The sequence below is a fragment of the Pezoporus wallicus genome, unplaced genomic scaffold (assembly GCF_028554395.1).
Source record: "Pezoporus wallicus isolate ANWC-B61680 ecotype Strahan unplaced genomic scaffold, APGP_CSIRO_Pwel_v1 contig_8114, whole genome shotgun sequence".
NCBI classification, from domain to species: domain Eukaryota; kingdom Metazoa; phylum Chordata; class Aves; order Psittaciformes; family Psittacidae; genus Pezoporus; species Pezoporus wallicus.
In genome coordinates, this window is record NW_026635369.1 from 7,774 (window position 1) to 20,642 (window position 12,869).

At 41.7% G+C, this 12,869-nt stretch overlaps 1 protein-coding gene across 5 annotated transcripts; it reads left to right on the forward strand.

The window, feature by feature from the left end:
- The first annotated feature begins 2,712 nt into the window (after nt 1-2,712).
- Nucleotides 2,713-11,686, forward strand: LOC130605836 (nuclear factor of activated T-cells 5-like). Of its 5 annotated transcripts, none has more exons than XR_008973806.1 (4): nt 2,713-5,416; nt 6,483-6,729; nt 7,973-8,028; nt 10,374-10,983. XR_008973806.1 is itself a non-coding variant. In XM_057421638.1 (3 exons), exons 1-2 carry the CDS (start codon nt 3,058-3,060, stop codon nt 6,719-6,721), a joined length of 2,598 nt encoding a protein of 865 aa, XP_057277621.1. In that variant the 5' UTR covers nt 2,713-3,057; the 3' UTR covers nt 6,722-6,729; nt 10,374-10,983. The 5 variants fall into 5 exon arrangements, 2 of the variants coding, with proteins under 2 accessions (XP_057277621.1, XP_057277608.1); XR_008973803.1 differs by adding an exon at nt 10,998-11,686 and having other exon boundaries at nt 2,714-5,416; nt 7,590-10,498; XR_008973804.1 differs by having other exon boundaries at nt 2,714-5,416; nt 7,590-8,028.
- The last annotated feature ends 1,183 nt before the right edge of the window (nt 11,687-12,869 follow it).

Sequence of the window (12,869 nt, forward strand, 5' to 3'; positions counted from 1 at the left end):
GAATGATCTCTCTCTCATTGTGTGGGTCTGTATGTATTTATGTACTTATATGTATATGAAATAAGAGTGATGGTGTATTGAGAATGTAGGATCTGAGCATGATGTGAATGGTATGGAATAAGGGGTGGATACTGTCCTGGGTTCAGCATTCGCAGTCAATTTTCTCCTTCTTAGTGGCTGGTGCAGTGCTGTGTTTTTGACTTTCAGCCTGGGAACACCACTGATAACACCTATGTTTTCAGTTGTTGCTCAGTAATGTTTGCTCTGACCAAGGATTTTGTGAGTCTCGTGTTCTGCCAAGGACAAGGGGAAGCTGGGAGGAAGCAGAGACAGGACACCTGACCCAAACTGACCAAAGAGCTATTCCATACCACAACACATCATACCCAGGATATAAACTGTGGGCAGTTACACAAAAGGGCTAGATCACTGCTCTGATCGGGCTGAGTATTGGAAAAGCGGGTGGTGAGCACTTGTATTCTCTTCCCTTGTTATTTATTTCCCTTATCGTTATTATTATTTGTGGTAGCAGTAGTGGGTTTGTATTATACCTCAGTTACTGGACTGTTCTTATCTCACCCTTTGGGAGTTACATTCTTTCGTTTCTCCTCTTCTATCCCTGGAGGAAAGAAGGAGGCTGTTAACCCAGGAAGCTGGGAAATGGTAACACAAAAAAAAAACCAAAAAACAAAAAAAGGTGGAACAGGGCAATTAAAAGCAAGGAGTTTCCTCCTAAATCTGATGTCCCCACCCAGAACCGCTTCAGAGTTCTGCAGGGGGCTAATGAGGAAGCACACATCTAACCACATGAACATGTGGGTCATCATTAAATGGAGAACAGCTAAGGAGGACATTATTCTGGGGATCTCTTACAGACCACCTGATCAAGAGGACTTTATAGACAGATAGGAACAGTCTCATGCTCGCAGGCCCTTGTCCTCATGGGGGACTTCAACCACCCTGATATCTGTTAGAGGGATGGTACAGCCTGGCAAAGCAATCCAGGAGGTTCCTCGATTGTGTGGAAGACAACTTCCTTCTGCAAGTAATAGAGGAGCTGACAAGGAGAGGTGCCATGCTTGATCTCGTGCTCACCAACAGGAAAGGGCTGGTAGGATATGTGATGCTCCAGGGAAGCCTTGGTTGCAGCGATCATGCGATGGTTGAGTTTGAGATCCTCAGGACAGTGAGAGGAGTCTGTAGCAAGCTGACTGTCCTGGACTTCAAAGGAGCAGACTTTGGCCTCTTCAGGAACCTGCTTAGTAAGGTTCTATGGGATATAGCCCTAGAGGGTAGGGGGGCCCAAGACTGTTGGTTGACATTCAAGGGTCACCTGCTACAAGCTCAGGAGTGTTGTGTCCCGACTGGAAGGAAATGGAGCAAGAGGGCCAGGAGACCTCCTTGGATGGATAAGGAGCTGCTTAGGAAACTTAGAGGGAAAAAAGGATTCTTATAAAAGGTAGAAGAAATGGTAGGTGGCCTGGGAATAATACAGGGATGTTGTCCTCCCGGACAACAGCTTCCAAACTAGGGACCAGGTTAGGAAAGCTAAGGCCCAGTTAGAATTAAACTTGGCTAGGGATGTGAAAGATAACAGGAAGGGATTCTGTAGATACATAGTGAATAAAAGATAGACTAGGGACAATGTGGGCCCTCTCCGGAGGCTATCAGGAGAGCTGGCTACCCTGGATTTGGAGAAGGCTGAGGTTCTTAATGACTTTTTTGCTTACAGCTGGGTCCGGGCAGTCCCAGGCCCAGCTACAGATTGGATGGAGAAGAGATTCAGGGCAGCCCTGCAGAGAAGGACCAAGGGTGTTGGTCGATGAGAAACATAACATGAGCTGGCAATGTGAGCTTGCAGCTCAAAAAGCTAACCATATCCTGGGCTGCATCAAAAGGAGCATGACTAGCAGGTCGTAGGAGGTCTCCTACGTTGGAGATATTCAAGGCCCGCCTGGACGAGTTCCTGTGTGATGTACTCTAGGTTACCCTGCTCTTGCAGGAGGGTTGGACTAGATGATCTTTTGAGGTCCCTTCCAACCCTTAGGATTCTGTGATTCTGTGATCCTGCACCTCTACTCTGCTCTCGTGACACCTCACTTGGAATATTGTGGCCAGTTCTGGTGTCCTCCACATAAAAAGGATATGGAACTGCTGGAACAAGTCCAGAGGAGGGGCACAAGATTGATCAGGGGACTGGAGCACCTCCCATATGAAGACAGGCTGAGAAAGTTGGGGCTGTTCAGCCTGGAGAAGAGAAGGCTGCATGGAGACCTCATAGCAGCCTTCCAGTATCTGAAGGGGGCCTTTAAGGATGCTGGGGAGGGACTCTTCATTAGGGACTGTAGTGACAGGACAAGGGATAACAGGTTAAAACTTATACAGGGGAATTTTTGTTTGTATATAAAGAGGATGTTTTTTACTGTGAGGGTGGTGAGGCACTGGAATGGGTTGCCCAAGGAAGTTGTGAATGCTTCATCCCTAGCAGTGTTCAAGGCAAGGTTGTACAGAGGCTTGGATGACTTGTTTTAGTGTTAGGTGTCCTTATCCATGGCAAGTGGGTTGGAACTTGATGATCTTAAGGTCCTTTCCAACCCTAACTATTCTATGATTTTATAAGACTCCATTGCGCTAACAGCGGTTTTCCAGGCTGGCTAACTTCCCTGTTTTGAAGGTTCACTGAACCCATGCCAAACAGTACTTTTCCATTCCTGTGTGTTTCACCATGGACCATTATCGTCTGACACAGACACAGAACTAGTAAATTACTTTAAGAATATTGTTTTAATCACTTCCTAGTTTTGCTTTCATTAAATTGTACCTTGACTTTTTCTGTGAAATAGCATTTCCATTGCTAGTCATTTCCTAATTTTTTTTTGTTATGTAAGAAGCACTATATACATAGCCAGCAAATCTTCCATCTGATATTTCCTGGACATAGTGGATTGGTGGAAATTTTGTAAGCATAACCCAAGTAAGCTTAAAAATTGCTTAATGTCTGGTTCATTTTAGGCTTCAAGTGTTGTTGGACCAGCTCAACAAACACTGGAAAACAGTATGTCCAGCATATCAACTTCTGCTTCTCATTTACCTTCTGAAAATGAAAACCAGCAGCAAATACAGACGAAGCTGTATAATCCAGAGACACTAATTACTATCCAAACACAGGACATTTCCCAGCCTGGTAGCTTTTCAGCAGTCTCTACTTCAGGTCAGCTGCAGAGCAGTGATACGTTATTGCAGCAAGCTGCACAGTTCCAAACAAGAGATTCCCTAACCAGGGAAGTCTTGCAATCAGATGGCACAGTGGTCACTTTGTCACAATTAACTGATGCATCACAACAGTCTACACTCTCAGAACCAGCACAGGCATTTCAGGAACAGATTTCATCAAGTATTTTCTCATCAGGAAGTGGTGTGAGTAAGTTACAGAACACTATCCAGCAACTGCAAGTTGGAAATTTTCCAAGAAACACTGCTACTGGCAGCAATAGGAATGTTGACTTGGTGCAACAGGTATTGGAAGCTCAACAGCAGTTATCCTCTGTTTTATTTTCCGGTTCCGACAGCAGTGAGGATGTTCAAGATCAGCTAAATGCAGATATCTTTCAGCAAGTTAGTCAGATACAAAATAGTGTAAATCCTGGGATATTTTCCTCATCAGACACAGCTGTTCATTCCAGATCAGAGAACCTTTTGCCTGGACGAGCTGAAAATGTTCACTCACAACCTGAAAATGCATTGTCCAATCAACAGCAGCAGGCGATGGAGACTTCTGCTGCAGTGGTGATAGGAATCCAACAAAAAATTTGCCAGGCTGCAACACAGATGCAATCTGATTTGTTCTCTTCAACATCAGGAAATGGAGCCCTCCAACAGTCACCTGTTTACCAGCAGGCTTCTCACATAATGAGTGGGTTATCAACAAGCGAAGACATGCAAATACAGTGTGAATTATTCTCTTCATCTCCTGGTGTTTCTGGAAGTGAGACTACTCCTACTGCTCAGCAGCAGGTCTCCAACAATGGACATACTATGTTTCAGGCCGCAAATTCTGCAAGTGGCGAAGGAGCTTCAGAACAGAACAAACAGATGCAAAGTACTGTCTTTCAGACCATGGTTCAAATGCAGCATAGTGGAGAAAGTCAATCTCAAGTTAATCTGTTTTCAGCTACTAAAAACATGATGGCTGTTCAGGCAAGTGGAACTCAACAACAAGGAGGTGGTCTATTCCAGCAGAGCGAAGAAATCATGTCTGTTCAGTCAGGAAGCTTTATGCAGCAGTCTCCACATTCTCAAACTCAGCTTTTTCACTCTCAGAATCCTATTGGTGATACTCAGAATATATCACAGGAAACACAAGGCTCTATTTTCCACAGTCCAAATTCCATTGTCCACAACCAGACCAGTACCAATTCCTCAGACCAACTGCAGCCTCCAATGTTCCACTCACAGAACACCATCGGTATATTGCAAAGCTCTTCAGTTCCTCAAGACCAGCGGTCTGCTGACATGTTCCTTTCCCAGAGTTCAATGAGCAATGCTGCAACTCAAGAACAGGTATCATTCTTTACAAGCCCAAATTCCATTTCTCCTCTTCAGACAGCAACAAACACTGAACAGCAGACTTCTTTCCAGCGGCAGACAGAGATAGCTCACATCCAGAGTTCTATGCTTCCCCAAGAACAGCCCCAGACTCAGCCTACTCAGCAAGGTTTGTTTCAGTCTCAAGTGTCACTAGGCTCCATCCAGTCCAGTTCAATTCCTCAGAACCAACAAGGAACTATTTTCCAGCCTCAGCATTCAATAGTTGCTATTCAGAGTAGTCCTCCATCTCAAGAACAGCAGCAGCAGCAACAGCAAAACATGATGTTCAGTAATCAAAATGCAATGAGTACAATTGCTTCTCAAAAGCGGAACATGATTTTCAATCCAAATCAAAACCCAGTTACCAATCAGGAGCAACAAGGCCAGTCCATTTTTCATCCACAGACTAACATGACATCAATGAACCAGGAGCAGCAGCCCATGCAATTCCAGAGTCAGAGTACTGTGTCTTCTCTTCAGACTTCTGGATCCAGCCAGGCTGAAGCACAGCAGCCAGCCATCTTCCATAACTCACCCCAGATTCAGTTGGTCCAAAGTTCATCAAGTTCTCAAGAGCAACAAGTCGCACTCTTCATCTCTTCATCTTCCATGTCTGCTTTACAGAATAGTATGAGCCAGCAAGAGATGCAGCAGTCTCCTATGTACTCTTCTCAAAACAGCATGGCAGGAATGCAAGGAACTGCTTCTCCTCCACAGCAACAAGCTGCTTTATTCCACAACACAGCAGGAGGTGCTATCAACCAGCTGCAGAATTCTCCTGCTTCGCCTCAGCAAGCATCAGGAATATTCCTGTTTGGCATTCAAAACAGTAAGTGATAGATGCCTATTCTGAGTTTACAATTTAGAAGAGCTACTCATTGGAGTCCACAAGACTCAATTCTAAGATAATTAAAAAAAAATAAATAAATAAATCATGGAATAAGTAATGTAGAACCTCAGTTGAGAATATAGTCATCATGGTGCTCTGGATGTTACTGATTTTGCATAAGAACTCTTAGCTTAAATACCTCTTTTGGTTGTCCTACACTTAGGATTAACATGTGACAAGACCACCTTAGAACTGTGTGTATAGATACTTATGTAGAAATAAATATCTATACAATATATTCTAAAAATATTATTAATAACACTATACAAATAATATGTAAAATACATGTACGTACATGTTAAAGGGTTATGCCATCTTAAGACATCTCCACTAATCTTTCTCTTGCTGCATTTGGTTTCCACAGTTTACACAATGGCTTTGTGGAGAAGAGAAGGCTCTAGGGAGACCTTAGAGCAGCTTCCAGTGCCTCAGGGGGCTGACAGGAAATCTGAAGACAAGGCCCTGTAGGGACAGGAGAAGGGGGAATGGCTTTAAACCAACAGAGGGAGATTTAGATGAGATATTAGGAAGTTCTTCCCTGTGAGGGTGGTGAGGTGCTGGAACAGGTTGCCCAGAGAAGCTGTGGCTGCCCCATCCCTGGTAGTGTTCAAGGCTAGGTTAGAGAGGGCTTGGAGCAACCTGGTCTAGTGGAAGGTGTCCCTGCCCATGGCAGGGAATTTAGAACTGGATGAGCTTTAATAAGGTCCCTTTCAACCCAAATCATGCTATGATTCTATGATTCAGCACTTCCCTTATGCTCTGCATTTTGTTTTTCTTTTAGCTAAGTGTTGTCCTCTGGGGTGTTAATAGGGTTTGGTTATAATACAGGGTCCGTATATTCCATACATACACCTTGAAACCCTGAGGGAGTGGTGAGCAGGGGTGGCCATGTGAACAAAAGTGCCTATAACTTTCTACACAGCTCATATGTAAAGAACTTGGCTGATTCACTGCATGTGTTAAACTAATTTAAATGGTACTCTGTTTTTCACTTACTGTTTAACAGACTGTGGCCAGCTGCTAACTTCTGGACCAGCGACGTTGCCTGATGAGTTGATGGCTATAAGTCAGCCGGGTCAGCCACAGAGCAAGGGACAAGCAGCTGTGCCCACACTTCTCTCCCAGCAGATATCTGAGACGTCTCCACTACCTTCAGCTATGGCAACCAACCAGAATATTGAGAAAATAGATGATCTGCTCGTGTCATTGCAAAACCAGGGGAACAATATAACTGGCTCCTTTTAATTAGTCAAGTAAGTAATTTGTTTGGGTTTCTGGGCTCTTTGCATGCAGGCTTTTGTTCAGTAAGTCTTTACTTTGGAGTGTTAGCTAAATACCAGTGGTTAGGATGAAGAGTTATTTTAAAACAGTCAAAGATCAGAATTTGTATGAAATGGTTGGTTGAGATTGGTTCTTGTTGTTCAATTGCTGTATGTTTTATCATCTGCTGATAGGGTGTAGTACTTGATGAAGAAGGAAGGTAGATAACTGACAGCTTGGCAGATAAAAGTGTTATGAAATACAACTATAGTTAAAAACTTAAGGCTTATTGAGTAAGTAACATCTCAAATCTGTACTATTCTGAAGTTGCCCCCAGGGATCCAGTAATGTAATGTGAAAACAAGTTTAGGTAGAATATGGCAGCTGTTGAGAGTGTGCAACATGCTGAGTCTTTGTGAAAACACCATCAGCTGTTACTAGGAAACATTCTGCTTTTAAAAGGTGCCTTTTTCAGTGAGGTGAAAGAGGCTTTGACTACAAATGAGTACCAAGAACCAGGAGGACTGTGGAATCTTGTATTGTCCACAGTGTGTAACTTGGCACTAGTTAACTCTGTTGCTGTCCTAAATCCCCTGTAAGTTTCACTTAAGTGATACACTTCATTTTCTAATATAAACTGTTGGGTTTTTTTTAAATTTTATTTAAGTTATAAACTTAAATTAAAAAAAGTGGAAGGAGAATAATGCTGCTTTGGGAGAGTGCTGCATTCTGATACTGAGTTTCATGTCTGCTGGTGAGCAACACTTTCAAGATGAAGGAACTAAACTGAAGTAAGGGGCTGGCTTTTGTTAGTTATGTTTTAATTCTTTTGCTTGCTTGTTTTTTCCTGCAGAAATTCTGTGAAGAAAAAAGTGATGATTTCCCAGATACTCTCAGACCTTCTGACTCTGGATTAGGCTGTGTGGAACTGATTGCTTCTGTCAGTGGCCCTCTTCTCTAAAGAGCACACACATGGCCAATTGCAGCATCTAGCACCTAAGGCTATGACCATAGTATTTGGGATTTGTAGTGCAATGCTGAAAAGCTATGCTTTGTTTTACAAGAGCATGGGATTGTACCATTACCAGATTCCTAAGCCTCATTAACAGTGGGGTGCTCTTTGACTTTAAAGCATATCTGATCAGCTATTATTGTTGTTAGAAGGTAATACATGTCACCACATTTACTTTTTTTCCTCCTCTTCCTTCTTCACATCCCCTCTTTTGACTGGAAAAGCTTGTGAAGCAGAAACATCAAATGCCTGTGCCATGAGCCATGACTCATAGCTGTCAGTAAGTGAAGGGATTGTTTTAGAATTGAGTGGGAGAGCTAATACTGTGATTTGCTAATTGCAGTAGGCAGCAATGACAAATTGATAACTATAATCAGCAAGCAGAGAATTGTTTGTTTCTGTAGATAGCCAGAGGTGGGTGCTTCCCATCTGCAGATGTGATTAATCATTTTCCATGTCTCTTATGTGTAACTGTACATGGAGCAAGGGTTTGGTGGCTCTAAAATGAAGACATGAAGGGGAACTTTCAGTTAAATTTTGCTCTTAAAATCTTGTCCTCTAAAATACCTTCTAAAGAATGTTCTGCCTGGCTGAGGAAAGAACTCTGTCTCTCGCTCTGACTGGATGGGTTAGAACTCTGTAAAGCTGCATTAGCTGTTCTCAAAACAGTCTTCTCCCTTCCATTCTTTTCATGGTTTTCCTTCTCTCTTCCCCAGTTTCATATTGTGTTTTAAAAAAAGGCATAAATATCCTACTGGCTTTAAATGCCAGAAGCAGCTTTTAGAAATCCATGGCATTAAATTGCTTAGTCAATAGAAGCTTTGACAAATAATCAAGAATTAAGGAGAGGGGAAGCAATTTCTCCACCACCTTCTAAATGCAGGAACCCCCCTTAACCAGGCATTTTCCAGCTGTTACTGATGTAAATCTTCAGCTTGACTTTACTCCAAGTTAGGGGCAAATTACATAATTTTTAAGCATTCTGGAAAATTTCACTTAATCCTGAACTGTTGCATCTTTGTAGCATATTGAGCTCACTGCAGTTTTGAAGTGATTATTTTTCCCTACCAACAGTCCCCCAAATCTAGTTTCTAGATGGTCATGTTTCAATTTAAAAACTAAAAAAAAACCCCATTGACTGATGTTACAGAATATAAGAACAACCCACTTCAGATCATGCAGTTGCATTGTGAGGTATGTGAATTTTTTGGGTGCTCCAACTATCCAGAAAGTTTTGTGAATTCTCACTACAACCTCATTCAGATCTTTGTTTCTTCTGCATGTAGAAAGCTGTTGCTGCCTTGAGACTCAGACAGCTGTCATGTATGGCGATTATGCCTTGATAGAGTGTAGTTCGTATCATGTCATTTTACATTTTTGTTATTTTAAATAACAAAGACTAGTCTGTAAATGGTTTTCTAAGTTCTTCTAGTCTGTTTACCGTGTTTTTTCCCTTAACTTGTGTGTGTAATTGAGCCACGTAGAAAGTTTGTTTAATGGATTTTCCTATTTGTCAGTCTGTCCTGCCGTTCACTTTCTCTTTCTGTCTCTCTCTTTCTCTCCCTCATTGAGAGGCAATGAATTACATTTTCAGTAGTAAGGTTTCTTGCCGATATGAAGGGAACTTTTCAGAAAGAGACCTGCTCTTGGTCATTTAATTTTGAATACAGTTTTCAATCGTTCAGGTTTTGGATGGTTTATATCTAACGTGTGTTTCATTTTTTTGGAAAGCTATATTTTGTATTTAGGAAATGGTATACTATTTTGCTATTTGTACTGAGTGAGTACACTGGCATAAATATACAAATTTATATACATATATATATAATATTCTTTTTGCCACACATTTTTGTGGTAAACTTGTGAGTTTGTCTGATGCTCTACCACAACATGACATCTGATAACTGGGGCAGGGTGGGGTTTGTCATGTCTTTATTGAGTATTTAATTACTTTTTGCAACATAACTTGTTCATCTTTCACCATTCCATCAGGCAGTTTATTGTTCCAACTGACTATGAGAAGCTTCCCTTTGTGTTTTGATGTGTCTGTCACTCAGCAATATGACCTAGTAAGGAAACTCATAGGAACTTAGGCATATATAAAGTAACAGGGTTTCATTCAGAATGAGCCATTCAGCTTTTTTCCACTATCATTGTCTATTTAATATTTTTATTATCAATGCCTCTGTGTTTTAATTCTTAGTTTATGATTATGCTAAAATGTTTAAAATTTTAATCATGATAAAAAAAATCCCTGCTTCCTAATGTCCAGAGCTGCTTTAACCCTGAACCATACTTTCTCTTTCTGCAACTTATTTTTTATCTCCTGATAAGACAAGATATTAACAATCTCGTTATGGTTCATGACATGAAAGCAGCAGCCTTGCAGCATTGACTAAATGCTATGTGAGGCTATGTAGGAGACTGAGAATTATGGACCGAAGCAACTTCCAGATGCTTGTGGAAGTCAATAGCTAGTTATTTGAAAATGAACTAGTGGCTTTTGCAGGATCACAGTCCCACGACAAGCTGCTGGATGTCATCCAGAGCCTTCATACACAGAAGAAGTAATAGGAATGATAAATTCACTTGTGTGCTGCTTCAGTTTGTTCCATTGTTCCAAAGGGGTGTATCCTTACATGGAAGTGCTGTTGGTCAGTGTCAAGTCACCAGGGACCAATTCTCCATTTAACAAGATGGGTGTCCAAAAGAGAACTTCATACCAAGACTGCTACAGTTCCAGGGGAAGGGTATGTCTGAATTGTGTGCTGTTTTGGGTTGATCATGAAGAAAAGAGAAAAAAAAATCTAAAGTAAATTAGAAAAGGCCTGTGCTATCATGTTTTTTGCTTCTGGATAACGCCTTTTCTTGTGTTAAATTTGTCATGTTCATTTTAGGTCAGTGTTTAAATGTACAACACTTGGAACATGTGATTGGTTATAAAAAGCATGTCTTCTGAATGAAGAAATTGCTCAGCAGTTGATCAGTGGTTGCAGACAGCTGTTACAAAGGATAAAGAGAGGTTTGATAAGCCAATAAAGAGCTTAAAGATGGGCTGCAGGATTTCATGGCAGAAAGACCCAATAACAAGTGTGAGCCACATCTGTATTTTATCAGTCCTAAACATTTACTTTTGGAATTTAAGCAGTTGATATTGATAATTGGAGCTTACTCTGCCTTTTTTCTTTTATTTTAATCCCATTCCTGTATTTACTCCTTTACTCTGGTGTGCCTGTGATCTGTGAGTAGATGGATGGAGCCTGCAGAAATGAAGTGGTGACATCATGTCTAGTCCATTTTGGGTGAGAAAGAAGATACTGAGATATCAGTCTCTCTAAATGTAAAGTTCCCAATGACATTACTCTATAAGGGGAAGTTACTATCATATCCACAGAGCAGCAATGAAGTATGGAAGATACTACTGGGTGAAAATGAAAAACTGTAGACCTGCATTGCTGGGATGGGTTTTAAGTGTCTTGTTTTTTTCTGCTGCTTGAGCTCGCTTCTGCAAGAACTGTTAAGTTTAAACCTGCACGTTCAATGTGGACACTACCCTTCAGCTGTGTGTGCCTCTAACACACCCATGGTCCGCTCTCTGCACGGCATCTGTGGGGTGTTGGGATTCACAGAACACCCATTTGTTGGCACAGGTTAAAATCTGGGGAAAGGTACCCGCTAGCCACCACTTGTGACTGCTGCATGCGTTCTCTTGGCTGCTTATATGGGTTTATGTGTATCTATATGTATATAAAATCATGAGTAGCACATAATACACAGTTATCAGCTAAGTGTCTCTTCTGGCAGGAAGTTATTGGTTCTTTCTGCTTAATTAGAAAGTCTATGTTTTGTTATTAATTGCCTCCCCACTGTCCTATTTTTCAGAAGTTATTCAAGCCAAATGCTTTGTTATTATTTTAACATAAAAATAATTCCAGAAATTGTAGCATCATAGAATAGTTAGGGTTGGATAGGACCTTAAGATCATCTAGTTCCAACCCCCCTGCCATGGGCAGGGATGCCTCACACTAAACCACGTCGCCCAAGACTTTCCAACCTGGTCTTGAACAATGCCAGGGATGGAGCATTTACCACTTCTCTGGGCAACCTGTGCCAGTGCCTCACCACCCTCACAGTAAAGAACTTCTTCCTTATATCTAACCTGAACTCCTCCTATTTAAGTTTAAACCCATTACCCCTTGTCCTGTCACTACAGTCCCTGAAGAAGAGTCTCTCTCCAGCATCGTTATAGGCCCCCTTCAGATACTGGAAGGCTGCTATGAGGTCTCCACGCAGCCTTCTCTTCTCCAGGCTGAACAGCTCCAATTTTCTCAGCCTGTCTTCATACGGGAGGTGCTCCAGCCCCCTCATCCTCCTTGTGGCCCTCCTCTGGACTTGTTCCAAGAGTTCCATGTCCTTTTAATGTTGAGGACACCAGAACTGTACACAGTACTCCAAGTGAGGTCTCACAAGAACAGAGGGGCAGGATCACCTCCTTTGACCTGCTGGTCATGCTCCTTTTGATGCAGCCCAGAATACAGTTGGTTTCTGGGCTGTGAGTGCACACTGAAGTTGGCTCATGTTCATTTTCTCATTGACCAACACTCCAATTCCTTCTCCACAGGGCTGCTCTGAATCACTTCTCCACCCATCCTGTAGCTGTGCCTGTGTTTGCCCTGACCCCTGTGTATGACCTTGCACTTTGTATTGTTGAACTTCTTTAGGGAAACAATGCCATCTAGAGGGACCTTGACATGCTTATAAGGGGGGCTGATGCCAACCTTATGAAGTTTAACCATGCCAAGTGCAAGTTGTTTTAAGATAGAATAAAGCATGAGCAGTTCAGCATTAGTAACTTTGGTAGGTTTTTTAAATTAAAATACTGAGAGTCTGGGCAGCTGTATCAGTGGACATTGCACTAATTTAGATAAGTTAATTTATTTTTATTCATTTACTTTTTAAGCTTCTATTGTGATTCTGGTTTAGGATATAGTTTCTAAAAAGGAAACTTGTCTGAACAGAATTTTTATTACCTTTCCGGAGTCTTCAGAAAGACAACTAATCAAGTCAGAAGCTTGCATTTGTCATAAAATGTAGTTTAAATCATTATTTGAGTAGCAGGAA